The sequence below is a fragment of the Ambystoma mexicanum genome, chromosome 7q (assembly GCF_040938575.1).
Source record: "Ambystoma mexicanum isolate Mex_15411 chromosome 7q, UKY_AmexF1_1, whole genome shotgun sequence".
Lineage (NCBI taxonomy): Eukaryota > Metazoa > Chordata > Amphibia > Caudata > Ambystomatidae > Ambystoma > Ambystoma mexicanum.
The window spans coordinates 1104619837-1104645479 of NC_090941.1; the positions used below are offsets into that span (position 1 = coordinate 1104619837).

Below are 25643 nucleotides of genomic sequence, written 5' to 3' on the forward strand. Positions count from 1 at the left end.
CTTGGATGTGGGCCATCTTCTTAGTTCGGTCAAGGAGACGATACCGCCTTTTGAGCAGGTTGCAGGCTAGTTTGTCGGAGTATACAAGAAGCCTGCCATTTCACTTGGCTTTGGGCTTCAAGCATATTCTCATGATAGGGGCAAGAACATCAAGAGTATCTGAGATAGAAGAATAGAGCGTGGAAAGGGCTGCGTCAGGATATGAGTCAGCCAGAGGAGGAGGAGAGAAAGTGGCGGCGAAAGCCTTAATTGACGCACACTTCATGGGTTGGATGACGAGAAGGCAGGTGGAAGTATTGCAGTTGGCTTGGCCTGAGGGGAAGAGAGGGAGAGATGGGAGGAGAGAGAGATCGGTCCAGGAGAGAGGAGTGGTCAGAGGGATGCAGAGGGGGAGGTCCAAGGAGATTAGAACATGCAGCGTATACCCTCTAGAGTGAGTCGGGCCAGAGGGGAGAATAGAAAGAGGATCGCAGAGGTTGTGAAAGAGTCCAGAGGAGGAACAGGGAGCATCCAGATAGATGTTAAAGTCCCCAAGAAGGAGGATTTGAGTGGTTGAGGCCAGGAGGGAGGAGAAGTCTGCCCACTCGGAGAGGAAGGAGGTGATCTGACCAGGTGGCCGGTAGATAGTAGCCACGCTAAGACAGTGGCCAGGAGAGCGAGAGAGAGCCTGCAGACAAAGCATTCGAAGGAGGAGTCGGTCTGCATAGGAATGACAGAGGCAGGAATCCAGTCCGGGAAGATCAGGGCTACACCCCAAACCCCCTCCTTTCTGGGTGTGGAGAGGATCTTGTAGCCGTCAGGTAGGAGAGTGTCAAAGTTTGTGACAGAGCTGGCCGTGAACCATGTCTCGGTAAGACAGAGGACATCAAGGTCAAGTTCTTCAAGCAGGCGGCAGATGTCTGAGGAGTGTTTGACGGCTGAGTGAGTGTTGAGAGTGGAAATATGGAGAAGGTTGCCATCATTGAAGTACTTCCGGGAAGGGGTACGGATCAGAGGTACGCCCTGCGGAGGTGTAGAAGGAGGTGTAGATCGAGCCCAAGGGGGGGGGGGGCAAGAGAGGAAGGAGGAGAGGGCAAGGTAGCCGAGGAGGCGGGGGGGGGGGTAGGCAAGGAAGCAGAGGAAGGGAGAGAAGGGACAGCAGGAGAAGAAAGGAAAAGGATTGAGACGTACACACCGCGCACATGTGTACAATGTAAAGGATTTACTGTCTGATATAACCGTAGATCTGTAGGGTTTAACCATCATGTGTTATAATTTTAAATCATTTTCCTTGCGTGTTTGTGTGATGTGGTCTGCTCTAAAACCAATGTCCATATTATGCTGTGGGAAATTTTACATTGTTTTTGTTTTGCACTTTGGTGCCACATATTCTTCTCACCTGCCATGCCTCTTCTCAGTTTGCTTTGCTGCCTTGTCATCAGCATCAACCATGTCTTATCTTAATTCTTCTGGTTTGACCTGCCTGTTTTCTCACCCTCATTGCTCTCCCGCCATCCATGTGGTCTTTAATAATTAGTAATGGCTTTTTCTCACTCAGGCATTGATGAGCCTCTCAACTTGCGACGGAGGCGAATGTTGACACCTGGCTTCATGTACAGCCCATGGAAGTTTGGCTTCATGCGACAGCACAAGATTGACATGAACTGGCGAAGCGGTGACATCAGGCCCCCAAAGGTTGGTAGGTGTGCTCTGCTCTCCTTCCCTTTTCTTTTGAACAACCCTTGCTTGCCTTAAGGCTTTAATCCATATGGGGGACACCTGCCTTCTTTCATGTGTGGACGCCTTCACAAGCACTTTTTATCCTTGTTAGAAATACAATATTATTTGGTGTAAGCCATGTATAGTTTTGTAAAACTTTCTCAAAAGGGGACCCTGGCTCCATGATTCCATAAGTACCACTGCACGTCTGGCCTTCTTTTTCTATTAGCAGGTTACTGCAAAGGTTTGGGCCTAGTTTCTTTTTCCAGAAACAACTTCCACAGAAGTTTCCACTCCTGTTTACATTGTGTTCTTTTTCTCTTTGAGCTTTTTTGGCATCCCAGTGCATAATATTTGTACCCGCATTCAAGAAACCTGTAGCTGTTGGGAAAGCAGTTCCCGGATGCTGATCCTCACAGGCTCTTGTGTGGTTTAAGGCACTTTGACTCCGCTTACTTCTTGCCCTGCACTGGTGTATTTCGAATTTCCATCAAAATGCCTTTGCAATAGACTCTTGCGCTTTTTGGCTTATGCGCGCACCCTTTTTGGCTCGTGTGCTCTCTCTTGCTTTTTGGCTCGTGTGCTCCCTCTTGCTCTTTGGCTCGTGTGCTCTCTCTTGCTCTTTGGCTCGTGTGCTCTCTCTTGCTCTTTGGCTCGTGTGCTCTCTCTTGCTCTTTGGCTCGTGTGCTCTCTCTTGCTCTTTGGCTCGTGTGCTCTCTCTTGCTCTTTGGCTCGTGTGCTCTCTCTTGCTCTTTGGCTCGTGTGCTCTCTCTTGCTCTTTGGCTCGTGTGCTCTCTCTTGCTCTTTGGCTCGTGTGCTCTCTCTTGCTCTTTGGCTCGTGTGCTCTCTCTTGCTCTTTGGCTCGTGTGCTCTCTCTTGCTCTTTGGCTCGTGTGCTCTCTCTCGCTCTTTGGCTCGTGTGCTCTCTCTCGCTCTTTGGCTCGTGTGCTCTCTCTCGCTCTTTGGCTCGTGTGCTCTCTCTCGCTCTTTGGCTCGTGTGCTCTCTCTCGCTCTTTGGCTCGTGTGCTCTCTCTCGCTCTTTGGCTCGTGTGCTCTCTCGCTCTTTGGCTCGTGTGCTCTCTCTCGCTCTTTGGCTCGTGTGCTCTCTCTCGCTCTTTGGCTCGTGTGCTCTCTCTCGCTCTTTGGCTCGTGTGCTCTCTCTCGCTCTTTGGCTCGTGTGCTCCCTCTCGCTCTTTGGCTCGTGTGCTCTCTCTCGCTCTTTGGCTCGTGTGCTCTCTCTCGCTCTTTGGCTCGTGTGCTCTCTCTCGCTCTTTGGCTCGTGTGCTCTCACTCGCTCTTTGGCTCGTGTGCTCTCTCTCGCTCTTTGGCTCGTGTGCTCTCTCTCGCTCTTTGGCTCGTGTGCTCTCTCTCGCTCTTTGGCTCGTGTGCTCTCTCTCGCTCTTTGGCTCGTGTGCTCTCTCTCGCTCTTTGGCTCGTGTGCTCTCTCTCGCTCTTTGGCTCGTGTGCTCTCTCTCTTGTGCGCTCTTTGGCTCGTGTGCTCTCTCTCTTGTGCGCTCTTTGGCCCGCTCTCTCTCTTGTGCGCTCTTTGGCCCGCTCTCTCTCTTGTGCGCTCTTTGGCCCGCTCTCTCTCTTGTGCGCTCTTTGGCCCGCTCTCTCTCTTGTGCGCTCTTTGGCTACTCGGCCCGCTCTCTCTCTTGTGCGCTCTTTGGCCCGCTCTCTCTCTTGTGCGCTCTTTGGCCCGCTCTCTCTCTTGTGCGCTCTTTGGCCCGCTCTCTCTCTTGTGCGCTCTTTGGCTACTCGGCCCGCTCTCTCTCTTGTGCGCTCTTTGGCTACTCGGCCCGCTCTCTCTCTTGTGCGCTCTTTGGCTACTCGGCCCGCTCTCTCTCTTTCCTTCTCTCTCTCTCTCTTTCCTTCTCTCTCTCTCTCTCTCTCTCTTTCCTTCTCTCTCTTTCTCTCTCTCTTTCCTTCTCTCTCTCTCTCTCTCTCTCTTTCCTTCTCTCTCTCTCTCTCTCTCTCCTTCTTTCTCTCTCTCTCTCTCTTTCCTTCTCTCTCTCTCTCTCTCTTTCCTTCTCTCTCTCTCTCTCTCTCTCTTTCCCTCTCTCCCTCTCTCTCTCTCCCTCCCTCTTGTGCGCTCTTTGGCTACTTGGCCCATGCACGCTCTCGCTTGTGCGCTCTTTGGCTACTCGGCCCGCTCTGTCCCATATGCTGAAAGCCTGGGGAAGGCAAGCTAACTGCTCAACTGTTGGGCAAGATTGTATGCAGTACCCCTTGGGTGCACTACAATGACCTTGACCACCTGGCAACTGGGGACCCAACCTTTGAAGTCTGAACTACACAGGTTGGTAGTGTGGCTGAGCAGCCAGGTTTATCTCCGGAGGGGCCAATGTGAGCTGTAATGTTGTGACACAGTTTCACAGTAGCAGGTATCCAAATAAACACTTATACTCGAGGTTTCTTGATAAAACAGTTATTAAATTATTTCTCAGTCAGTTGTATAAGCCTTCTTCAGAAGGGAGCAATATATATAACACTTATATGCACTTAAAAACACACTGTTTCTCTAAATCAGATGATACCCAATAGGGGACGGCGCACACACTTCCTATACCCTCAGGTGACTTAAATAGCTAGGAAACTGTGGACATTGATTTATCACTGGTACACTACGGAAATACTGAGTTTGGTGTAAAAGATAGAATAGAGGAATAAAACAAAGGTTAACAAATAATTCACAAACGGGTAAGTACTTTTAAGAACCTTCCAATGTCAAATCAGTTTAACCCTTTCCTGGGGAAAAGATAAAGCACAGAGTCGGATGTAAGAAGAGTCTCTCAGGGAGCCAGGACAGCCAATGTTAGTTGCACAATGTCAAGGGGAGCTGAAGATCTTCTTTGCAGGTAGGTAAAAGGTCTTGCACAATGTTTTTAGAAATATTTGTAGAAAATGGAACACTTGAAGGGCCACAAGCTGGGTTGGTTTGTGAGGGGCAAAGCTTTAGCAACTCTGCAAGGTAACCAAGACAGGTCTCAAATGAGAGCAAGTAAGGCTACACAACAAGAGGTAAGTTCTCTTAGACTTTACAGTACTTCTTGTTAGAAGAAATGGTTCCAGCTGTTCCTGTACAGCTCTGCAGATCCTGCTGTTGTTGAGCCTCAGTCGTGGGGACAAGAGGGAGGACTTCTGGGGACTCCTGTTCTGCAATGGGAAGGTCAGCGGCAGCAATGGGCAAACTGCAATTCAGCAGTTCTTCAGTGTTTCAGCCGCTCGCGTCTGACAGCAAATGGCAACACTGCGGTTCTCGGATACCACTTCAAACTGTCCTTGCTTCTAGGTTCCAGCACTTTGAGGTGGCTCAGGCTCGGTCAGTCCTGCATCAGGAAAGTCCGGAGGATCTTCCTAGCGCTCGGGTCTGACTTAAAAGCAACACACACAATCTGGTGTTCCTCTCCCTGGCACTTCGGTTCCTACAGCAGAAGCAGTGGAAGTGTTAGGAAGAATTCTCAGACATTTGCTAATTCCTCTCTACCTTAGAGACCCTCAGCAACCCTGCTGGATTTTGAGGACTTGAATTTTTAACCTGGACAGAGTGATGCCCTTTTTTCCACTCTCTCGTGTATTTTTAATGTGATTTGAACACTTTTTTTTGGTTGTGGAGTCTGACAAACTCCATAGGCATCATCTTTTACATTGTCACACAGCACCCTCAGCGCAGTGACACGGGGAAGTCTCTGAGACTTCTCAAAGGTTTAAATACCTTCTCTTGGATAGACTACTGTTTCCAAGAGCAGTGAAGTGAAATTGACTTTACTTACTTTTGTAATTTTCTAGACCCAGCACACACTATCTTACAATAGGGTGCTGGCGGGGTTACTTAGTATCCCCTTTTGTCTAGCTTCTCATGTAACATTTTTGTGTTACCTTTCCTCGATGAATGGCTGATGGCAGTGGTTTACTTTTAACTACTGTGGTGTGTTTTTACCACGGGCTGCATTCGCAGCTGCAGTAAAGCACCAAAGGGTGCCACTTTTGTCAAAATGGCCCGGTCTTCTTTTTTTCGCCATTTCTGTGTGGGAAGGTCCTTCTTGAGATTTACTCTGCGCATCAAACCAGGTTTGATCCCTTTGTTCGCTTAGTCTTTGGCGGGATTCACGAGTGAAGCCCGCCTCTGGTTCCACGGTGTCTGGCGGGGGCAGGAAGTGAGGGAGGTGCCCGAAACTCCCTTTGCTTAGTATCCTAGGAGACAGGAATGCACTCCTAGGTGATTGGCCGGCTGGCTGTCCGGCAATGACAGCCACCCTGCTGGGTGACTGACAGCTAGGCTGGAATGAATGGGAGAAACCTGCATAAAAGTCAAGGCTTTTTGGCTTGGAAGGCAGAGTCGACCACTGGACGAATGAATCCAAAGAAGAACTTGGAAGAGATGCCCTCTGAAACTCTTGGACCATTGGTTTGCACGGTGAAGCCCTGCTGCTGTGCTGAAGCTCCAAATTCGTTTTGACTAGAGAAGCCTGTTAGGGAGAATTCTCATAAATTGTCATGCCTGCCGGACATACCCCTGGACCAGGAACAACTTCTCCATACAAGATGAGTTACGCCCATAGAACCAGTAGACCTTTTTTATTCAAAATGGAGGTTGTTCAATACATTGCCCGGAAAACGACGTCTGCATTTTTCACGTCGTTAATTTTCACGTGACTTAGGTCCGTCACATGTATCACGGCAGTGCGTACATAAGCAGCGTGGAAACTCCATTCGCTGCTTCTGATTAAGTCAATTTTGGCGTTTGTAGCTGAACTCCGGACCTGCGTTCTCGCATTCCTTTCAGCAAACTTCTTTGGCCTAATTTGAGCTTGTTTTCCTCCACACGCTAATTCCTGGGTTGCGTGTATCCTGTTCGCGTGCCAAATCTCCACGCAGACGCTGTCTGCAAGCGCGGCTGTCCTGTGCTGCGTGAATCCAGTTCGCGTGCCAAATCTCCATGCGGGCGCTGTCTGCAAGCGCGGCTGTCCTGAGCTGCGTGAATCCTGTTCGCGTGTCAAATCTCCACGCGGACACTGTCTGCAAGCGCGGCTGTCCTGAGCTGCGTGAATCTTGTTCGCATGCCAAATCTCCACGCGGACGCTGTCTGCAAGCGCAGCTGTCCTGGGCTGCGTGAATCCAGTTCACGTGCCAAATCTCCACGCGGACGCTGTCTGCTAGCGCGGCTGTCCAGGGCTGTGTGAATCCTGTTCGCGTGTCTAATTCTTCACGCGGAAACGCTGTCTACAGACGCGGCTGGCTTGGCTGCGTGTATGCTGTCGCGTGCAATCCTGCACGTGTTTTTCTGAACTACTTCGAACTTTTGGTACCTGTGACAGTTAACAGGTGAGATTCTTATTTTGTTCTTTGTGGGAAAGGAAGTATTTCATGAACTATTGGAAGGTGATTGTGCACAGTACTTTGGACGCTATCCTGTGGTGCACCAACCCGGTATCTAGCGAGAGCCTCGTGCTGTTCGGGATAAGTCTCCCTTACTAATCTTCCCTTCCTTTGTCGTTTGTTCAACTCTTGGGACTCTTCAAGATATTGTCCTGGAATTCTTCAGTTTAGCCTTAAGGTCAGTGTCTGAATTAATCCCAATTCTGTGTTTCTTAGTATTTAACTTGGGACAGTGTCTTATGATACTTATCTATTTTAGGCATACTTCCTGTACAATTACCATGCCCTTTCCAGTGATCCATCTCTCTGCCTGTTTTATTCAGTCAGAGAGTTGTATCATTTGGAAGGTCTAATTTGACCTGCCTTCAATCAAGTCGTGTGAAGATAGGATCCAGGAAAGCCCTACTAAATTGTATCCTTTTTTGGTTACTGTATCCTTTTCAGTTGATACTTTGGTTATTTATGACATAAATATGCTAATTCCCCTCACCTTAGAGACCCTCAGCAACGTTGCTGGATTTTTAGGACTTGATTTATTACCTGGAGAGAGTGCAAGCCTTTTTTTTCCCACTCTCTCATGTATTTTAATGTGTTTTACTCTTGTGTTCTTTCATTGTGGAGTTTTAGACAACTCCATAGGCATGATCTTTTCATGCCACAGTGCAGTGACGCAGGGAAGCCTTTTAGGCCGTCCTAAGGTTTAAATACCTTCTCTGTGATAAACTACTGTTTCCCAGAGAAAGTAAAGTGAAATTGACTTTACTAGTCTTTCCAAATTCCTAGACCCAGCACACCTTATCTTACCATAGAGTGCTGGAGGGGTTACTTAGTATCCCCTATGTCTAGAAAGTCATGTAGCAGTCAAATGCTACCCTTTCCTCTCGAAATGGCTGGTGGCAGTGGTTTTACAACAAACTACCATGATTTTTCCCGACCGCGAACACCGGTAGTGTTAAATCACAGGAGCCATGTTTTTCAAGATGGTGTCTGAGCCCTTTGTTTAAACAGGTCCCGGTCTTCTTTTTTTGCCATTTCTTTTTGGAAAGGTCCTTATAGAGTTTCTCTGCACACCAAACCAGGTTTTGTCCCTTTGTTTCCTACGCCTTTGGAGGGCTTCAGGACTGAATACCGCCTCTGGTGCCTGAGTGTCTGGGGGGTGGGCAGGAAGTGAGGGAGGTGCCTGAAACTCCGTGCTTAGCCTCCTAGGAGACCCAAATGCACTCTGCCGTGATTGGCTGGCTGGCTGACTGTCTGGCAAGGACAGCCACCCTGCTGGGTGAGTGGCAGCTAGGCTGGAATGAATGGGAGAAACCTGCATAAAAGGCAAGGCTTTTTGGCTTGGAAGGCAGAGTAGACAACTGGACGAAGGAATCCTAGAAGAACTTGGAAGAGACACCTGCTGCAACTCCTGGACCTTTGGTTTGCCCGGTGAAGCCCTGCTGCTGTGCTGAAGCCTCAAATTCTCAATGGGAAGATCTGGTAACAATGGGAAGATCGGGTAGTTGTCTCGCCAGCCCTGGTTCTCTCTCTGCAGTGGTGATCAAGAGAACCTCTTGAAGGGGAAGACCTTCACCACTCCTGCAGTTGAAGCCACTCCCATGACACATCTCTCACAGGGTGGGGGGCTCACCTGCTTCAGCAGACAGCACACGGAGTGTGGTCCTCTCAAGTAGCGTCCAACCATATAAACTTACTGGAGGTTTTAGGGGTGTTCAAAGCATTGAAGGCCTTTCAGATGCAACTGCAAGGGAAGACAGTGCTGATTCTAACGGACAGCACTACTGCTATGTATTACCTTAACAAACAGGGGGGCACTCACTCTCCAGGGCTATGCAAGCAGTCCCAAAACATTTGGATATGGGCTCTCAAACACAAGATGTTTTTGTTGTCCCAACATATTCCAGGTGAACTCAATCTTCTAGCAGACGTACTCAGCAGAGATTTCCCTATGACCGTAGAATACGAATGGTGACTGCACGAAGACATAGCAGAATGGGGTTTCCCAGAGATCGACCTGTTCGCTACTCAGGAGAACGCCCAATGCTAGAACTACGCCTCCAGGAACCCCCAGAACCGATCCAAGGGGAACAGTCTCTGGATAACATGGTCGGGGAAATTTGTCTACGCTCCCCAAACCCCCCCCGCCCCCCAGCCCCACCCTACTCCCCTTCGCAACATGAAAGTGCACAAGATGCACCAGGAACCAGTTACCATGATACTGATGGCCTCCATGTGGGCCCGCCAACCCTGGTTCGCTCACCTGATGGAAATGTCCCTCTCCCCACCAGTCAAGCTTCCCTGCCCGTACAACATGTCTCAGGACAGGGGGTGAAACCCTACACCCATGCCCACAAACTCTGAACTTAGCAGCCTGGCTCATGAGATCATAGACTTTGGACACCTGCATCTCCCTCAGAGATGCAGGGACTTACTCAGGGAAGCGAGAAAACCTAATACGTGTTATTGCTATGCCAGCAAATGGAAACGTTTTGTCATCTGTTGCAATTCCAAGGGCGTCAATCCCATCGATTGCTCACCCTCACACATTGTGCTGTATCTAACCCACCTGTTGGACACTGGGTTAGTCTTCAATTCCCTAAAGGTTCATCTGGCTGCTCTGTCAGCCTACACCACATCACAACAAAAGGTATTGTGGAAAATACCGGTGATTAAAGCCTTTATGGAAGGGGTTAAGAGGATTTATCCTCCCATCTTTCACCCAGCCCCTGAATGGGATCTGAATGTGGTTTTGACCAGGCTCATGGGAGCTCCCTTTGAGCCTATGCATACAGCAAGACTGAAAGACCTGACTTATAAGACCACCTTCCTAGTGGCTATCACTTCTATCAGAAAGGTTAGCGAAGTACAGGCTTTTTCTGTTCTAGACCCCTTTGTTACAGTCCACAAAGATAAGGTAGTTCTGCGCACACATCCTAGGTTTGCGCCTAAATTCATCTCAAAGTTCCATGTGAACCAATTAATCGAACTACCCACTTTCTTCCAGAACCCTGCTAACATGGCCAAAAGAAGCCTTCACACATTAGACGTGCGCAGGGCAGTCATGTTTTACCTGGAAAGAACTAAACCACTAAGAAAGACTAAACAATTATTTGTTTCAGTGGCAGCTGGTAGAGAAGGGGATCCTGTCTCTAAATCCGCTATCTGAAGGTGGATTGTCAAATGCATCACACTATGTTACACTCTTGCTAAGAGAGAACTGCCCTTCAAGCCTAGAGCACATTCTACTTGAGGCACTGGGGCATCCATAACATTCATTGCAAATGTTCCTCTTGATTCCATTTGCAAAGCTGCAACCTGGAGTTCTGTACACACCTTTACAAAACACTATTGCCTATACACTCATTCTAGGTCTGATTCTCAGATGGGACAAGCAGTACCAAGACATCTTTTCTCTACTGTTCCTTCTCACAACCCACCTCCAAGTCCGGGTACTGCTCGCTAGTCTATGCACAGCATGTGATTCTAAGCAGATTAACAGGCATCAGAAGACATGCATTACTTACCGTAATAGCATTTCTGATGATTGTATTTGCTTAGTTTCCCATGCGTCCTCCCTACCGCCCCTCTCAGGGTGGAAGGAACATGGACGTCTTACTACTTTCTCTCTTTATGTACTCACTCACTATAGCCTTGGGCTCCCTCATGGCAGAAAAAATACAATCGGAGGGACCTCGGCGTGTGAGGGTTTTTGGGTACTACACGCGTCACAATAGGGGTAGTGTTACAGACACGCTCATGCCGACGTCCCCTTTCGGTCCCCAAAAGACGAGATGCAATACTCCGCGGTTACCACTGGATGTCGGACCATATGTGCAACATGTGCCAGAGGCAGTCTTCACACCTGAAGCCCACTAAAGGTGATTGAAAAAAGACCAAACTAGGTTTGGCACGCAGAGGTAAACGCTAGAAGGACCTTTCCACAAAGAAATGGCGAAAAAAGGACCAGGACCGGTTTAAATAAAGGGGGTTCAGACGGCATCTTGTAAAACATGGCTCCCGCGATTTAACTTTACCAGAGCTACGAATAGTTCAAAATCATGCTAGTTTGTTGTAAAACCACTGCCACCAGCCATTCTGAGAGAAAAGGGTAGCATTTCTTTGTGGAAAGGTCCTTCTAGAGTTTACCTCTGTGTGCCAAACCTAGTTTGGTCTTTTTTCAATCACCTTTAGTGGGCTTCAGGTGTGAAGACTGCCTCTGGCACCCGAGTCTCTGGGGTGGGCAGGAAGTGAGGGAGGTGCCCGAAACTCCCTGTGCTTAGTCTCCTAGGAGACCCAAATGTGCTATGTGGTGATTGGCTGGCTGACTGTCTGGCAAGGACAGCCACCCTGCTGGGTGAGTGACAGCTAGGCTAGAATGAATGGGAGAGAACTGAATAAAAGGCAAGTCTCTTGGCTTGGAAGGCAGAGTCGACCACTGGAACGAAAGAACCGAAGACCAGCTCGAAGAAGACGGCTGCTGCAACTCCTGGACCGTTGGTTTGCCTGGTGAAGCCCTGCTGCAGGTCCGAATCGCCAAGTTCACTTCGACAGAGAAGCCCCTTCAAGGACGACGTCTCCCTTTGAGTTGGTGGGACCATTCACCTCAACAATAAGCCACCTGGACACCTATCTCAGAGCTGGTTGCTTTTTCTTCATTTGTAAGATACTGTAAAATAAGACTAGAGTACTTGCCTCTCGCGGTGAAAGTGCTTGAAACTTTTGCAACTCACAGGCCTAATCCGCTTGTGACACAACATATGATTCTTCTTGCTACAAACTTCTCCTAAGAACTTGTGCAGAGACTTTTCCGTCTACTTACCAGAACTGCTTTGTCCTATCCAAGACTTTAGTCCATTGAATTCGGCCTAGCCTATTGAATTGAACTGCCCCTTCTGGTGAACTCAAAATATCTACACTGTCTAAGAATATTTGTAACCTTTTTATGTTCTAATAGCCCTTGCCTTTCATTCCCCCTGAAAAAGTATTCTGAATGCCAACAGCAAGATATTCATGTCGGTTCATAGTGATAATATCGAAAACCAAAATCTCGAATACAAAAGGCCGAAAAATAAAATATCTAATTTTTTTTTCAATGTGTTTTTTTTTTAAATGGGGGGGGTTCCCCCCCCAACCCCCCTTTTTTTTCATTTTTTTTTTATTTTACCCCTTTTTTTTACTTACCTGACCCCAAAAACATATATAAATAAATAAATAAAAAATTCGATATTTTTTTTTCGATATTTTTTTTTCGGTCTTTTTGTATTCAATATTTTGGTTTCGAGATTTTGACTGACTACCATTCATGGTTCATAGTGATAATATCGAAAACCAAAATCTCGAAAACCAAAATCTCGAATACAAAAGGCCGAAAAATAAAATATCGAATTTTTTTTTCAATGTGTTTTTTTTTTAAATGGGGGGGTTCCCCCCCCAACCCCCCTTTTTTTTCATTTTTTTTTTTTATTTTACCCCTTTTTTTTTACTTACCTGACCCCAAAAACATATATAAATAAATAAATAAAAAATTCGATATTTTTTTTTTCGATATTTTTTTTTTCGGTCTTTTTGTATTCGATATTTTGGTTTCGAGATTTTGACTGACTACCATTCATGTCCCCAGCACACTTATTACTAAAGTTAACTGTGATTGTAGGTTGTCTGTGGGCCACCCCAAAAGGGTCTTATCTGATTCAACCATTCGCGGCTTTACTTTACCGGTAAAGTAAAAAAAGTAAAATAGTGCCAGGCTTCTTTTTTCGCCAGGTCTTTGTGGGAAGGTCCTTCTAGAGTTTCTCTGCGTGCCAAACCAGGTTTGATCTTTGTTCATTTTTCCTTTGGCAGGGTTTCTGAGAGAAACCCGCCTCTGGCGCCCGAGTGTCTGGGGTAGACAGGAAGTGAGGGAGTTGCCCGAAACTCCCTGTGCTTAGTCTCCTAGGAGACCCAAATGCACTCTATGGTGATTGGCTGGCTGACTGTCCTGCAAGGACTGACATCCTGCTGGGTGAGTGACAGCTAGGCTGGAATGAATGGGAGAGAACTGAATAAAAGGCAAGTTTTTTTGGCTTGGAAGGCAGAGTCGGCCATTGGACGAAGGAACCGAAGAAGAGCTTGAAGAGGATGCCTGCTGCAGCTCTTGGACCATTAGTTTGCCTGGTGAAGCCCCGCTGCACACTTGCTGAGTTTGCATCGACAGAGGCCCCTGCAAGGACTTCTTCTCCCTTTTGAGTTGGTGGGACCAATCAACTCCAAAGTAAGCCACCTGGACATCCTCTCAGATTGTGTGCGTTACCTTTAAGCTGGCCTAAATCTTTTGGAAGATCCTCCGGACTCCCACGAAGCAGGACTGACCAAGCCTGAGCCCCCTCTGCAGAGTGGGACCACAGAAGCAAGGACAGTCCACCTTGACAGCCAGGAACTGCGCTTATTGCTATTGGCTTTACCACAAGGAGCTGAAATGCGAAACAGCCACTGAAAGTGAAGTTTGCTGGTTGCCAGTTTTCGACAGTCCCAGTGCAGGAGTCCTCCGACGTCCTTCCTCTTGCCCCACGACTGAGGCCCAGGAGCAGTGAGATCTGCAGAGCTGCCCAGGAACCGAGGTCATCAGCAGCATCTTTTCTTCTTTACCAAGGTACTGTAAAATAAGTCCAAGAACTTGCCTCTTACTGTAGAAGTGCTTGTGACTTCCACAACTCACAGGCCTAATTCGCTTGTGGCCCTGCATTTGATTCTTCTCTTCATCAAAGACTCCTAAGAACTTGTGCAAATACTTTTTCATTTACTTACCTGAAGTGCTACCTCTTAAACAAAGCCTTTTACCTATTGACTTTGGCTTAGCCTTATGTGATGAATTGCAGGCAGGGAGTAAGAAAGCCTAATTAGAGATGGAGGGTAGAACCTGTGGTTTCCGTGGAGACATTTCCTATTGTGTAGTGTCACATACATTCAGGTACCTTTTTCTAACCTGGGGTGGAATGCTCTTTTTTTTTTTTTTTCTTGTTGCCAGGAGACTGCCCAGCTGAGCGAGGAGGAAGCTGGCCGTTATGAATGGGCCTATTAAGCTGAAACGCAGAATAATTGTTTTTTCTGTTAAGAAGCGCCGTTGCGCTAACTGAGTTGGATTATGTTTTGAATGGCTGACCGGAGGCTGCAGATTTGTTTCTTCTGCGAGTTGAGAGAAGATTGCTAACCCGCTGGAGAACTCACTGAGAGTAATGAAGAGAGTGCAGGGGGCCGAGCATTGCCTTTCCCGACTTATCGTGTGAGGATCGGCTGTTTTTTTGTTGTTTTTTAGTTTGCAGGAGTGCAGCAGCAGGCGAGTCCAACGAGAAGAGGCTCGTCGGAAGAGACTAATCGGATCCCCGAAAGAAGAAAAGGGGAGGAGTCAAGTATCGTAGCAAAGAGGATGAACGGCAGGCTAAGCGTTGAACGACTGCGGCTTACGCTGACAAGGCTCGAAGGACAGCACGCTGAGAAGCTGGAGGGGAAAAGGAGGTGAAGTGAAGCGCTGTCTGGGCCAAATCAGAGCTATAACTGGTGACTGTTCCTTCCTATGTGTGAGAAGAGAAAAGAGGGGAGGGACAATAAAGACTGAAGGAGTTTACCACAGGGTGAGGAACGTTCGTAGGGTAGTTAATTTCACAAAGCTTCAAGATAAGTACCTTGTCACGTTTGAACTAATCCAACAGGAGAGCTGACGAAAAGGTTCTGAAAAGCAAAGTGGGAACAATTGTTGTCAAGGTCCAGTTAAAGGGGAACATTGCATATTCTGCAGAGCTATCTGACAATAACAGAATGGTAAACCTGTTCCCCTCATCAACCTGCTGACATAGTTTTGTATATACGAGGGGAAGCCTTACATCCGTCCTTATATCTTTGACCAAGACTGTGCACACATCCAAAGTTTAACAGATTGGCATTTAAATCTAAGAATTGGAGAAAGCGCCATCCCTTCACGAAGAGTCTACTGCTACAAGTATCCTTTTTCTTGGAAAGATTGTTGAGAACTGACTTTAAGATATTAAAGTTATACTACGTATAACCGTGTTTGCAATCTCTTATTCTCACAAGGTGACACCTATTGAATTGAATGACTCTTCTTTTAGATTGCAATAGTATATGCCATGATTATGAATATTTGTAATTTCTTGTGTTCTAATAACCTTTGCCTTTTACCAACTTTTTTTCCAAATTAAATTTTTATTGGCTTCGACACATCAACAGAGAAATGCAGGGTTCCTGCAGACCTCCTCGTATTCCTAAATACCAATCAAATTTGTATATTTTCTCCCCACTTACCAACCAACTACCATTGCCACCTGCATAACAGTTTGAGCCTGTGTTGCTTGTACTGGCAGGCTACTGATGTTCGATGGGCATTCAGGCAGAGAAACCTCGATAGGTTCGTGTCCATCTCCTTTCCCATGACACTCTCCCATCTTCTCGAGTATATTTACCTCATCCCCTCTTGCCTCCAATAGTGCCTGATACAACTTTGAGATGAGACAACTAGTGCCCCTTGCCGTGTCTAACACCTGCTCCGTGAGTGTCAGATCCCTCTGCAATTTTTGCTCCCATCTATCTGACATTAGTGCGCCCTTCAGTTGCAGGTATTTAAAGACAGGCAGGCTCCCCATGCCCAAGGCCGTTTCTAGATCTCCTATCCTCACAAAACCGTCCCTCTTAAGAACCTGTCCCACCCTCAAGTCCTGCCTCGAACCGGTCCTGGAAGCGCTCATGGTCTAGTATGTAATCCCATATGGGTGGCACCCATATATGGCTCAACGGAGAGGGCCAGGTCGTAACCCCTTTCATCTTTTTTCTGTACCTCCATAGTGTCAGTAGCGGGCCCAGAGTTCTGTGCAAGTGAATCCCCTTCGGCATAGTCTTTATAGGTGCCCACAACCACTCGCCCAAGGTGACCGGGCGGAAGTGGTAGTTTTCTATCCCTACCCATTGCTTGTCCCTGTCCGCACACAGGTGTCGGACCAGGGCCCTGAATTGGGCTGCTCTGTAGTACGTTCTCATCTGAGGTAGTCCCACCCCTCCCTTTTCCTTCAGCTGAATCAATAGGTTGTTCGCTACCCTTTGCTTTCCCCCTTGCCACAGAAAGTAGTTTCTTCAACTCCTTGAAGTGGATCCCAGGTATGTCTATTGGGAGTGCTTGGTATAAGTATAATTTTCGGGGGAGAATCACCATTTTGAGTGCATTTAATCGCCCAAACCATGAGATGGTTAGCTTCTCCCATTTTTCCATTTCACCAGCTAGTATATGCAGAAGCGGGGGGAAGTTGCATTCGTAAATTCTCTCCAGCTTCCATGGTATTTGCACCCTTAGATATTTTATGCAGTTCCTTTCAGTTGGTATCCCCAGGCCTGACCATCTAAGCTGTTGCTCTGACGTACCCTCACCCATGGGGAGGATGATTGATTTATCTATATTTATCTTAAATCCTGACACCATTCCATATTCTAGGACCCGAAGAGCAGTCTGTAGCGAGTTACCCGTATAAGCCAGGTACATAAGGATATCATCTGCGTACATGCTGATTTTGTGCGTCTGTTGCCCCTCTGCAATCCCCATTATCCCATCTTCCTGCCTTATCTTCTCACCCAAGAGCTCCATGGCCAGAGAAAACGGTAGGGGCGAGAGAGGACAACCCTGCCTTGTGCCTCTAGTCAGATGGAATTTGCCCCATGTGACCCCATTAACCATGACTCTAGCTGTTGGTCCCATATAGACTGCTCTAATTGCTCTGCACATTCTCTCCGCCACCCCTATGTGCCGCAGAACCACAAAGAAGGCGGCCCACTCCATCAAATGCCTTCTCTACGTCTAAACTTAGAAGTGCTTGTTTCCCAGGATATTCCCCCACATGCTCCATTAGGTCAGTGGTCTTTCTGATTGTGTCCGGCCCCTGCCTGTCCGCTATGAACCCCATTTGATCAGGATGTATTATACGTGGTAATTTCTCTTCAAATCTCGTCTCCAGGATGCGGGTGAAGCTCTTTTCATCCACATTTAGAGGGGAGATTGGGCGGTATGACCAACAGTGCGATGGATATCTTCCCTCCTTGGGAATGACTGAGATCAGGGCTTCACTAACGCCAGAGCCTTCCTGTCTCCAGGATGCGATTATATAATTTCACCAGATGTTGTTAGGGTTCTTGAGAATTTCTTGTAAAATCCTATCGTATATCCATCCTCTCCCGGGGCTTTCCCGTTGGGGAGCCGGGATATTGCATTTTGGACCTCTTCCTCCGTAAGTGCTCTATCTCCAGGCGTGTGAGTCTGCTCATATGTACATCGCTCAAGTATGTCCGGGCCTCCTCCTGCCCCCTCCCCTGCCTCGGTAGCATACAGTGTTTCATAGTATTGTGCAAATCCTTCCACTATAGCGCTCGGCATGTGCCTACCTCCCTCTCCCATCACCGTGTCCCCTAGTTGCGTGACCCACCGCTCTCCTCTCTGGGCTCAGAGTCTAGACGCCAAGAGCGCTCTGCCTTGTCCCCATTTTCGTAGTATTTTTGCTTCTAATATCTCAGCTTCCAGAACGTTTCGCCCATGTCCAGAGCCCTCAACTCTGCCCTTTTAGCCATACCTTCTCTCTAAGTTCCTCCGTGTCGCCTGTCCTGGCATGCATCTCCTCTTCCCCTTCTGTTATTTCCTTATGGAGCTTCTCTTCTACCAGGCCCCTCTCCCTCTTCTTCCTTGCGCCGTCCTTTATTAGTATGCCCCTCCATGTAGCCTTCCCTGCATCCCATACTGTTTCTGTGCTCACCTCCCCTGTATCATTTAGCACAAATTATTCCTTTATCCCCTCGGCTAGGTGGTCAGAGAAGAGGGGGTCTCTCCAGACAGAGCCATTGCATTGCCACCTGCCCCTTGGTCTATGTAATCCGGAAATTTCAAGGGTACCTGTCACCACATCATGGTCTGACCAGCCCACAGGTCTTATAGTGCTTTCCAGTAGTCTCAAGATCTGCTCCTTGTTAAGGAGATAATCAATTCTTGTATAAGTTTTGTGTGGGTTGAGGGGATGGGGGGAGTAGAACGTAGAACCCTCCTCCCGCGGATGTTTCTGCCTCCACATATCTACAAGTGCATAGCGTTCTATTGTGCGTCCCAGGTGGCCCAACTTGTCACCTCCTTTACCCACATTGTCCTCCCTGCTCTTTCTGTCCCATGTTTCCTTCGCCCAGGCATTAAAATCTCCACCAATGATATATAGGTCAGCCTCCCACCCGTGTATTTTGTCTAGTGCTTCCCTTATGAAAGGTTCTCCGCCCTGATTGGGGGCATATATTGCAGCCAGAAGCACTTTTGCGCCTTCTATTGTTCCCTCTAATATCAGCAACGTCCCCGCAAGCAGAGTGGTGGCCACACAGTCTTGAATCCGACATTGCTTATGGAGGATTATTCCTACCCCTCCCTTTTTCGAATGCCCAGAAGCCCAGTGGACTGACCTATTCCTCCTCCTCTGTGCCCGCTCTTCTCCCTACACTAGTCTGGTCTCTGCCAGGAATTAAGATCTCCAGGGAAGCCTTCCGAAACTCCCTTGTTACCAGCGATCGTTTGGTGGGAGAGTTCAACCCCTTTACATTCAAGGTGCCCACCTTCAGGCCCTTCTTAGCCGCCCCCTCTCCCATAGTTGATTACATCATTCATCATTCCCATCTCATTACCTGGGCATTGTGTCGCCTCAAGAGTTGTGTCTGTCACCTTCGGAGTTACTGTCTGGGATTTTGTGGATTAGCCCTGTTGGTGCCGGATACCCCTTTAAACATGATGCTTCACCATTTAACATCATAACTAATAAATCCCTCCAACGTAGAGGTGTGAACGATAAGGTGCAAGACTCCCCCCTCTGTCACTGAGGGCCACTCTGGAGAGGTTAGAATGACCTCCCTCCAGCCGTCATTCGTTTACCTGTACACCCACCCAAGCGTCATTCCTTGTTGCATAGCAGGCTGCATTTTCTTTGCTTCATTTCAGTCCCCTTTCTTTTCTTGGTGCGCTAGGTCCTTTCTCGGTGAGGGGCCGTTGAGCCACATAAATGTCCGCCCTGTCTGGGCTCTCCTTCTCTGTGGACCTGATGCTGATCGAGTGCGTGTTTCACCAGAGGTCGAATCCTGCGGGTCCGAAGGGCCCCTCATCTGGTTTCCTGTGTCCGATGTAAGGTGTTGCAGGGCTTGTTCAGCCTGTATTCTACCCCTTTAGCCTCAAATTCCAGTGCGAACGGATAGCCCCATCTGTAGCGGATCACCCGTTCGCATAGCCAAGACGTAAGTGGTCTGCAGCCTCTTCTCCTTGCTAGTGTGAAGATCGAGAGATCTTGATATATGGAGACTCTAGAGCCCTTGAATTCCAATTCTTGCTGCTGCTTGGCTCTATTTAAGACCTCTTGTCTGTCTCAGTAACTTAGGAACCTGACTACGATGGAGCAGGGGCTATTCCCCATACGGTTTTCCACCCCTGTGTGCCCTTTCCAGCTGCACTGTCCTGCCCCCTTCCGCTGCAAAGAGCTGGTGAACCAGCGCTTGAACCTTTTCTTCGACTTGCCTCAGCTTCTCTGTCAGACTCCCAGGCCCAGTATTCTCACATTGTTTGTTTCTTTCCCTATTTTTGGGGTCGTCAATTTTAAGTCTCATTTCCTCTTCCCTTAGATTCAGTTCCGTCATTCTAGTGTCCATACGCATCTCCACCTTATCAGCGTTGAGCTGGTTATGTTCCAGTGCCTCTACTTTGCCTTCAACTGCAGTCACTCTCCCCGTCAGTTCGGTCAGCGAGTCCTGAATGTCCCCTCTTGGGGGGCCTTTATTTCCGCTAGACTATGTCCTGTATCCTCTTTAGTAGAGAATTGTAATGGGTCAATTCCTGAGGCCATTGTGCTCTGGCTTCTTATAAGTTTGTTCCGCGCCACTGGGTGCAGTCTTTGGTGCTTTCCCTATTTTCACCCTCTCAGTGCACGCTCTTGTCCTCTCTTCTGTCTTTCCTCTGAGATTGCACAACAGCCTCCTCCGTATCCGCTTTGTCCTGGGCTTCTCTTCCCCCCCGTGTCCCTTCTCCCACACCGACGCCAGACCGCTCTGGGTGTGTCCTCCCTGTAGCTTTCCACCAACACTTTTCTCTGGGCGGTACTGCACCACAGGTGCTTTTAGGCACCTACAAGGTAGTGCTGTCGAGCATGCCAGCATAGGGTGGTGTTTATCCAGGCTATGGGGTTTCTGCAAGCTCTCCACTTCTGAGCGTAGGAATGGGGATCCAGTTGTGTACCCTGGCCGTACCAGCATCTCAGGGTAGCGTGGGACCAGAACACTGCTTTTGCTTATGAGTCCTCCAACCCTGTGCTGTTTTCCCCAGGCCACCTTTCCTCACCTAGGTCCAGCTTCTCCCGGTCTTGCTCACAAGGAAGGGAGGGGGGCAGTGTGTGGGTGCTTGCTCCTTCCTGTTCACACACGCTGCTCCTCCCGAGGTGATTCTCCCCTCTCAAGGTTGTTAAGACCGCTTCCTTTCAGGCTGTTGCACGGCGCACCTACTTCAGTTGGAGGGGCCAACCTCCCCATTGTTGACAGGCAAGGCACTGTGCGTTGCTCCAGTGTTCCTGGGGCCTCTATCGCAGATCCCTGGGTTACTCGCTTGGAACTCCACACACTTCTCGGGACCGGGCGCGCTGTATGGGGCATCTTTTACTCTTACTTGTTTCTCACTCCCTCACAGGTGTCTTGTCTCTGATGGCTTCCCTACTGTCACCGGTCTCCCACACTTTACGCAGTTTAGGCGGTGGGGTGGCTAGTTTCGTTCCACTGTCTGCTGTGCCCCTTCAGGAGCTTTGCTCTTGCGTGGGTCCGCTGTCGGGAAGCCCCTGGGTGTCGCAGCTCCACCTCCGGTGCCTTCCGTCGCTTCCTATATGGGCCGGTGCCGGCCGTTGGTTTAGCTGAGGTCTGCCGAGGTTCAGTAGCCAGGCGGGCTGCTGGGTTCGGGCGGCAGATCAGGGACTTCGTTTGCCTCCCAGCGCTCTGTGACCTGGGATGCCTGTAGCACGCCACAGCCTGCCTTCACGCTCTGCGGCCGTGTCTCAAACCGCTACCATAGCACACCAATCCAGGCCGCAGCGCCGATTCCACACGGGCCCGGTCCCGCCAAGACATTCGGAATAATGCTTCTTCGTATTACCACTCTTTCCTACAGCATATGGGGCAGCGACCACACCGGCGGGTGTCTCCGTCGTTTAGATACAGGCGGCTTTCACCTCCAAGAGCCTCCTTGGGTCTGGATGCACAATTTCTTCTCTAATATGCTGGAGGGAGCGGGAGCTGCACTCTCATGCAGCCATCTTGTCCCGCGCCCCTAGTGGCCTCTCTTACCAACTTTTTAAGAGTGTTCTGAATGCCAACAGTAAGATATTAATGTCCCCAGCAGCTTTGTCATTGAAGCCTCCTGTGTGTGTAGGTTGTGTCTGTGGGCCATCCCAAAAGGGTATTGTCTGATTCAGAAACTCAGTGTACAGTATTGAAGTGTATGTTACTAGTATATTCTAAAGAAGGCTTTATAACTGACTGATGAATACATTGTTTATGCAAGAAACCTTGAGTGTAAGAATTAATTTGAATACCTGTAACTGTGGATCTTTGTGCAACTCCACTACAGCTCACATTTCCCCTCTTGAGATAAGCCTGGCTGCTTAACACGCTACCAAAACTGTGTAGTACAAGCTTATACCAAAGATTGGGTTGCCTATACCTGTAGTCATAGTTGTTTGTAGTGTTCCCAGAGGGTACTGCATTAAAACTATGCCTAACACTTAAGTATTCAAAAAAGCAGGGGCGTAGCGGCCCTCCAATTCCTGGCCAATATATTACCTCAACAAGTATCCAAAAACAATCACAGGGTTAAATCCCAGTGTCCAAAATATTCACAGGGTTAAATCCCAATAAAGTTCATAGGGTTAATACCCTTCTCGAACTGTTGTACTCCTCCAAGCGCTTTCGTATCTGCAATACTCATCCGGGAGGCTGAGTTGCCTCACCCCTGCTTTTTTGAACATTTAACACTGTTAAGTAGTTGCATGTTTTCCACAAGAGGCCTCTAATAACACTGTCAAACGCAGATGACCGGTCAAGTAAGGCCATGTAAATAGGCCCTTTTTTGGACTGTTGGATGGATGCCAGAATGAGACAAGATGGTAGCATTTAACTGAGTGCCCATAGATTTTCTGAGGCCAGTTTGAAATAGAGATAGTGTATGATTAGTAGAAATAAATTTATTTAAATTGTCAAGTATTAATGCAGCAAATACCTTTACAACATCTATCAACGCAATCGGTTGAAAGTTGGCGGGATTTCGAGTGAGCCTTTCTTATGCATAGGAATAATTATTGATGTAAGCCATGATGGCTGAATCACCCTTGTTTGAAATATAGAATTGTAACAACGCTTGAGGACAGGTGCCCAGAAGTGAGGGTATTCTTTTAGAACACAGGCTGGCAGGCCATCCTGTGTTCTAAGTATTTGAGGTTCTTGAGCCCCTTTTCCATGGGTAATTAGGGGGCATATAATTAGTTAATGCTTGTACATCCACTTGAGTGAAACCCTGAGGTAAGCGATATTTGCTCTGATAATATTGTGTCCATGTGTTACCAGAAATCGCAGCATGGAACACAGTAGGATGTCGGCCCAGAGGGAGGGTTCCTTTAGTGTTGCCCAAATTTCCCTAGCATTTCTTTTGCATAGGTTAATTATGTCTTGGTTATCTTTCATATGATGGACAAATTTGAAGTTTTTCAAGTCAGTTTTGTACCTCAATGATTTTTTTTTAAGAGAGTATATACAGCATTGTATACTACTGACTTTTGTAGACGTCTAATTGCACAATTTTTACATTAAGTGTATTAATTGGTGGATTGAAGGTATTGGGATGTGAGGATACCATCCTGTATTGCTCCTGAGAGACTAGAGTAATGAGATGATTGTGTATATTCTCTGCACGTTCCATGCATCCACATCAATCTCACCATTTCCCAATAAGCACGGCTCCTTTGCTGTCCAAAGGTCCCGATTTACGAGATTGTTCAAATGTCTACAGAGGGACGGGTTCCAACGAATGGAAAGCATGTGTCTATCCATTGATGGAAGTGCTAATATCGGGCTAATAGTATGACATGACGTTTGGATGGATGTGGTGCATTTTAAAATGTTACGATCGCTCGTGTTATGTAAAGTGAGAGGACCGGATTTGCCTGCCAATCAATGCATGAGAGAATGCAATGTAGTCTATGCACGAGCAGCTGCTGTTGCCACGATGCAGATTGGCTTGTGCGATAGGATGTTCAGACAAAACTATATGGATGTCCCATTCATAAAAAAAAGTCCATAAAAGCCCCTGTTCATGAGAGAAAGCTGTATATGGTTTAAGATGCGAGTCGCGAGTTGTACTAGAGCAAGTTGACAGTCGAGTTGAAGTAGCTGTTAGGCAAAGTTTGTATGCAGTACCCTTTGGTCTACAGGTGTAAGCAAAACCAACCTTTGGTATAAGTCTGTACAACACAGTTTTGCTAGCGGAGCTGAGCAGCCAGGCTTATCTCAAGAGGGGAATGTGAGCAGTAATGTTACACCGAGGTCTACAATCGCAAGTGTTCAAGTAAACTCTTTCACTCAAGGTTTCTTTGATAAATACTTATTAATGTATTTATCTGTCAGTTATAAAACATTCATAAGAAGGAGGCAATTATAAATCACACACAAATACACTTCAACACTATTTCAGAAATACTTTTCAAGAGGCGTAAAGGCAAAGATTATTAGAACATGAAAGGTTACAATGATTCTTACAGTGCAAATATTTAGAGTTCACCTGAAGTCAATTCAATAGGCTAGGACAAAGTCAATGGGCTAAAGTCTTGGATAGGATAAAGCAGTTCTGGTAGTAAAACTGAAAAGTCTGTGCAAAAATTCTTAGGAATAGTTTGTAGCAAGAAGAATCATATGTTGGATCACAAGCTGATTAGGCCTGTGAGTTGGGAAAGTTTCAAGCGCTTTTACTGCAAGAGGTAAGTACTCTTATTTCCACAGTACCTTTCAATGAAGCTGATGACTTCAGTTCCTGCTGTTCCTGTGCCGCAGTTGTGGGGACAAAGGGAGGCCTTCGGAACTCCTGCACTGGGACTGGTCCAAAAGCTGGCACTTGGCAAAATCTTTATTTCCGGTGGTTGTGAGTAAAGCACACAAATTGGTGTCCCCCTCCCTAGTTATAAGGTTTCCTGCAGCACTCCGAGGAAAATGCAACCAGCTCCGAGATTGGTATCTCGGTGGCTTACTGTCGAGTTGATTGGTCCCACCAACTCAAAGGGAGAAGTCCTTGTAGGGGCTTCTCTGTCGAGGTGAACTTGGCGATTCGGCCCTGTGGCAGGGCTTCACCGGGCAAACCAACTGTCCAGGAGTTGCAGCAGCTGTTCTCTTCAAGGTCATCTTCGGTTATTTCGTTCCAGTGGTCAAGACTGCCTTCCAAGCCAAGAGACTCGCCTTTTATGCAGTTCTCTCCCATTCATTCCAGCCTAGCTGTCACTCACCCAGCAGGGTGGCTGTCCTTGTCGGACAGTCATCCAGCCAATGACCACAGAGTGCATTTGGGTCTCCTAGGAGACTAAGCACAGGGAGTTTTGGGCACCTCCCTCACTTCCTGCCCACCCCAGACACTCGGGTGCCAGTGGCCGTCTTCACTCCTGAAGCCCGCCAAAGGCGAAGGAACAAAGGGACCAAACCTTTGGCACGCTGAGACAAACTCTAGAAGGACCTTTCCAAAAAGAAATGGCGATAAAAGAAGACCGGGACCTGTTTAAACAAAGGAGGCTCAGACGCCATCTTGAAAAACATGGCTCCCACAATTTAACGCTACCGGCGCTTGCGGTCGGGAAAAATCATGGTAGTTCGTTGTAAAACCACTACCACCAGCCATTCTGAGAGGAAAGGGTAGCATTTGACTGCTACACGATTATCTAGACAAAGGGGATACTAAGTAACCCCTCCAGCACTCTATTGAGAGATCGGGTGTGCTGGGTCTAGGAATTTAAAAAGACTAGTAAAGTCAATTTCACTTCACTTACTCTGGGAAACAGTAGTTTATCCCAGACCAGGTATTTAAACCTTGGGAAAGCCTGGAAAGGTTTCCCTGTGCCACTGCACTGAGGGTGCTGTGTGACACAAATGAAGAGATGATGCCTATGGAGTGGGTTAGACTCCATAACCAAAGAAACACAAGAGTAAAACACATTTCAAAACGAGAGTGGGGAAAAAGAGTCACACTCTCTCCAGGTAAAAAAAAATCAAGTCCTCAAAAACCAGCAAAGTTGATGGGTCTATAAGGTGAAGGGCATTAGCACCTATATGAAAATTCTCCCTAAAAGTCACCTCCAATTATGATTTCATAATATGGATTGCTAATAAATGCAACTGTAAATACGGAGTTTAGATTTTGTATTAGTTTCAATGGGTATTGCAGTAGGATTCCAATATAGGGAAACCACCAGAATACTATGAGAGGGAGATGCTTCAAACAATACTTCAAAGACATTT

The 25643-nt window shown here is 47.6% G+C and overlaps 1 protein-coding gene across 2 annotated transcripts in view; it reads left to right on the forward strand.

Annotated features, from left to right (window-relative positions):
- Positions 1-25643, forward strand: part of LOC138528653 (F-box/WD repeat-containing protein 7-like) — an 865213-nt gene that overhangs the window by 697341 nt on the left and 142229 nt on the right. For both annotated transcript variants that reach the window (XM_069640473.1, XM_069640474.1), the window contains one exon: positions 1538-1674. In XM_069640473.1, the coding sequence (XP_069496574.1) occupies positions 1538-1674 (137 nt within the window). The remainder of the gene's footprint in view (positions 1-1537; positions 1675-25643) is intronic.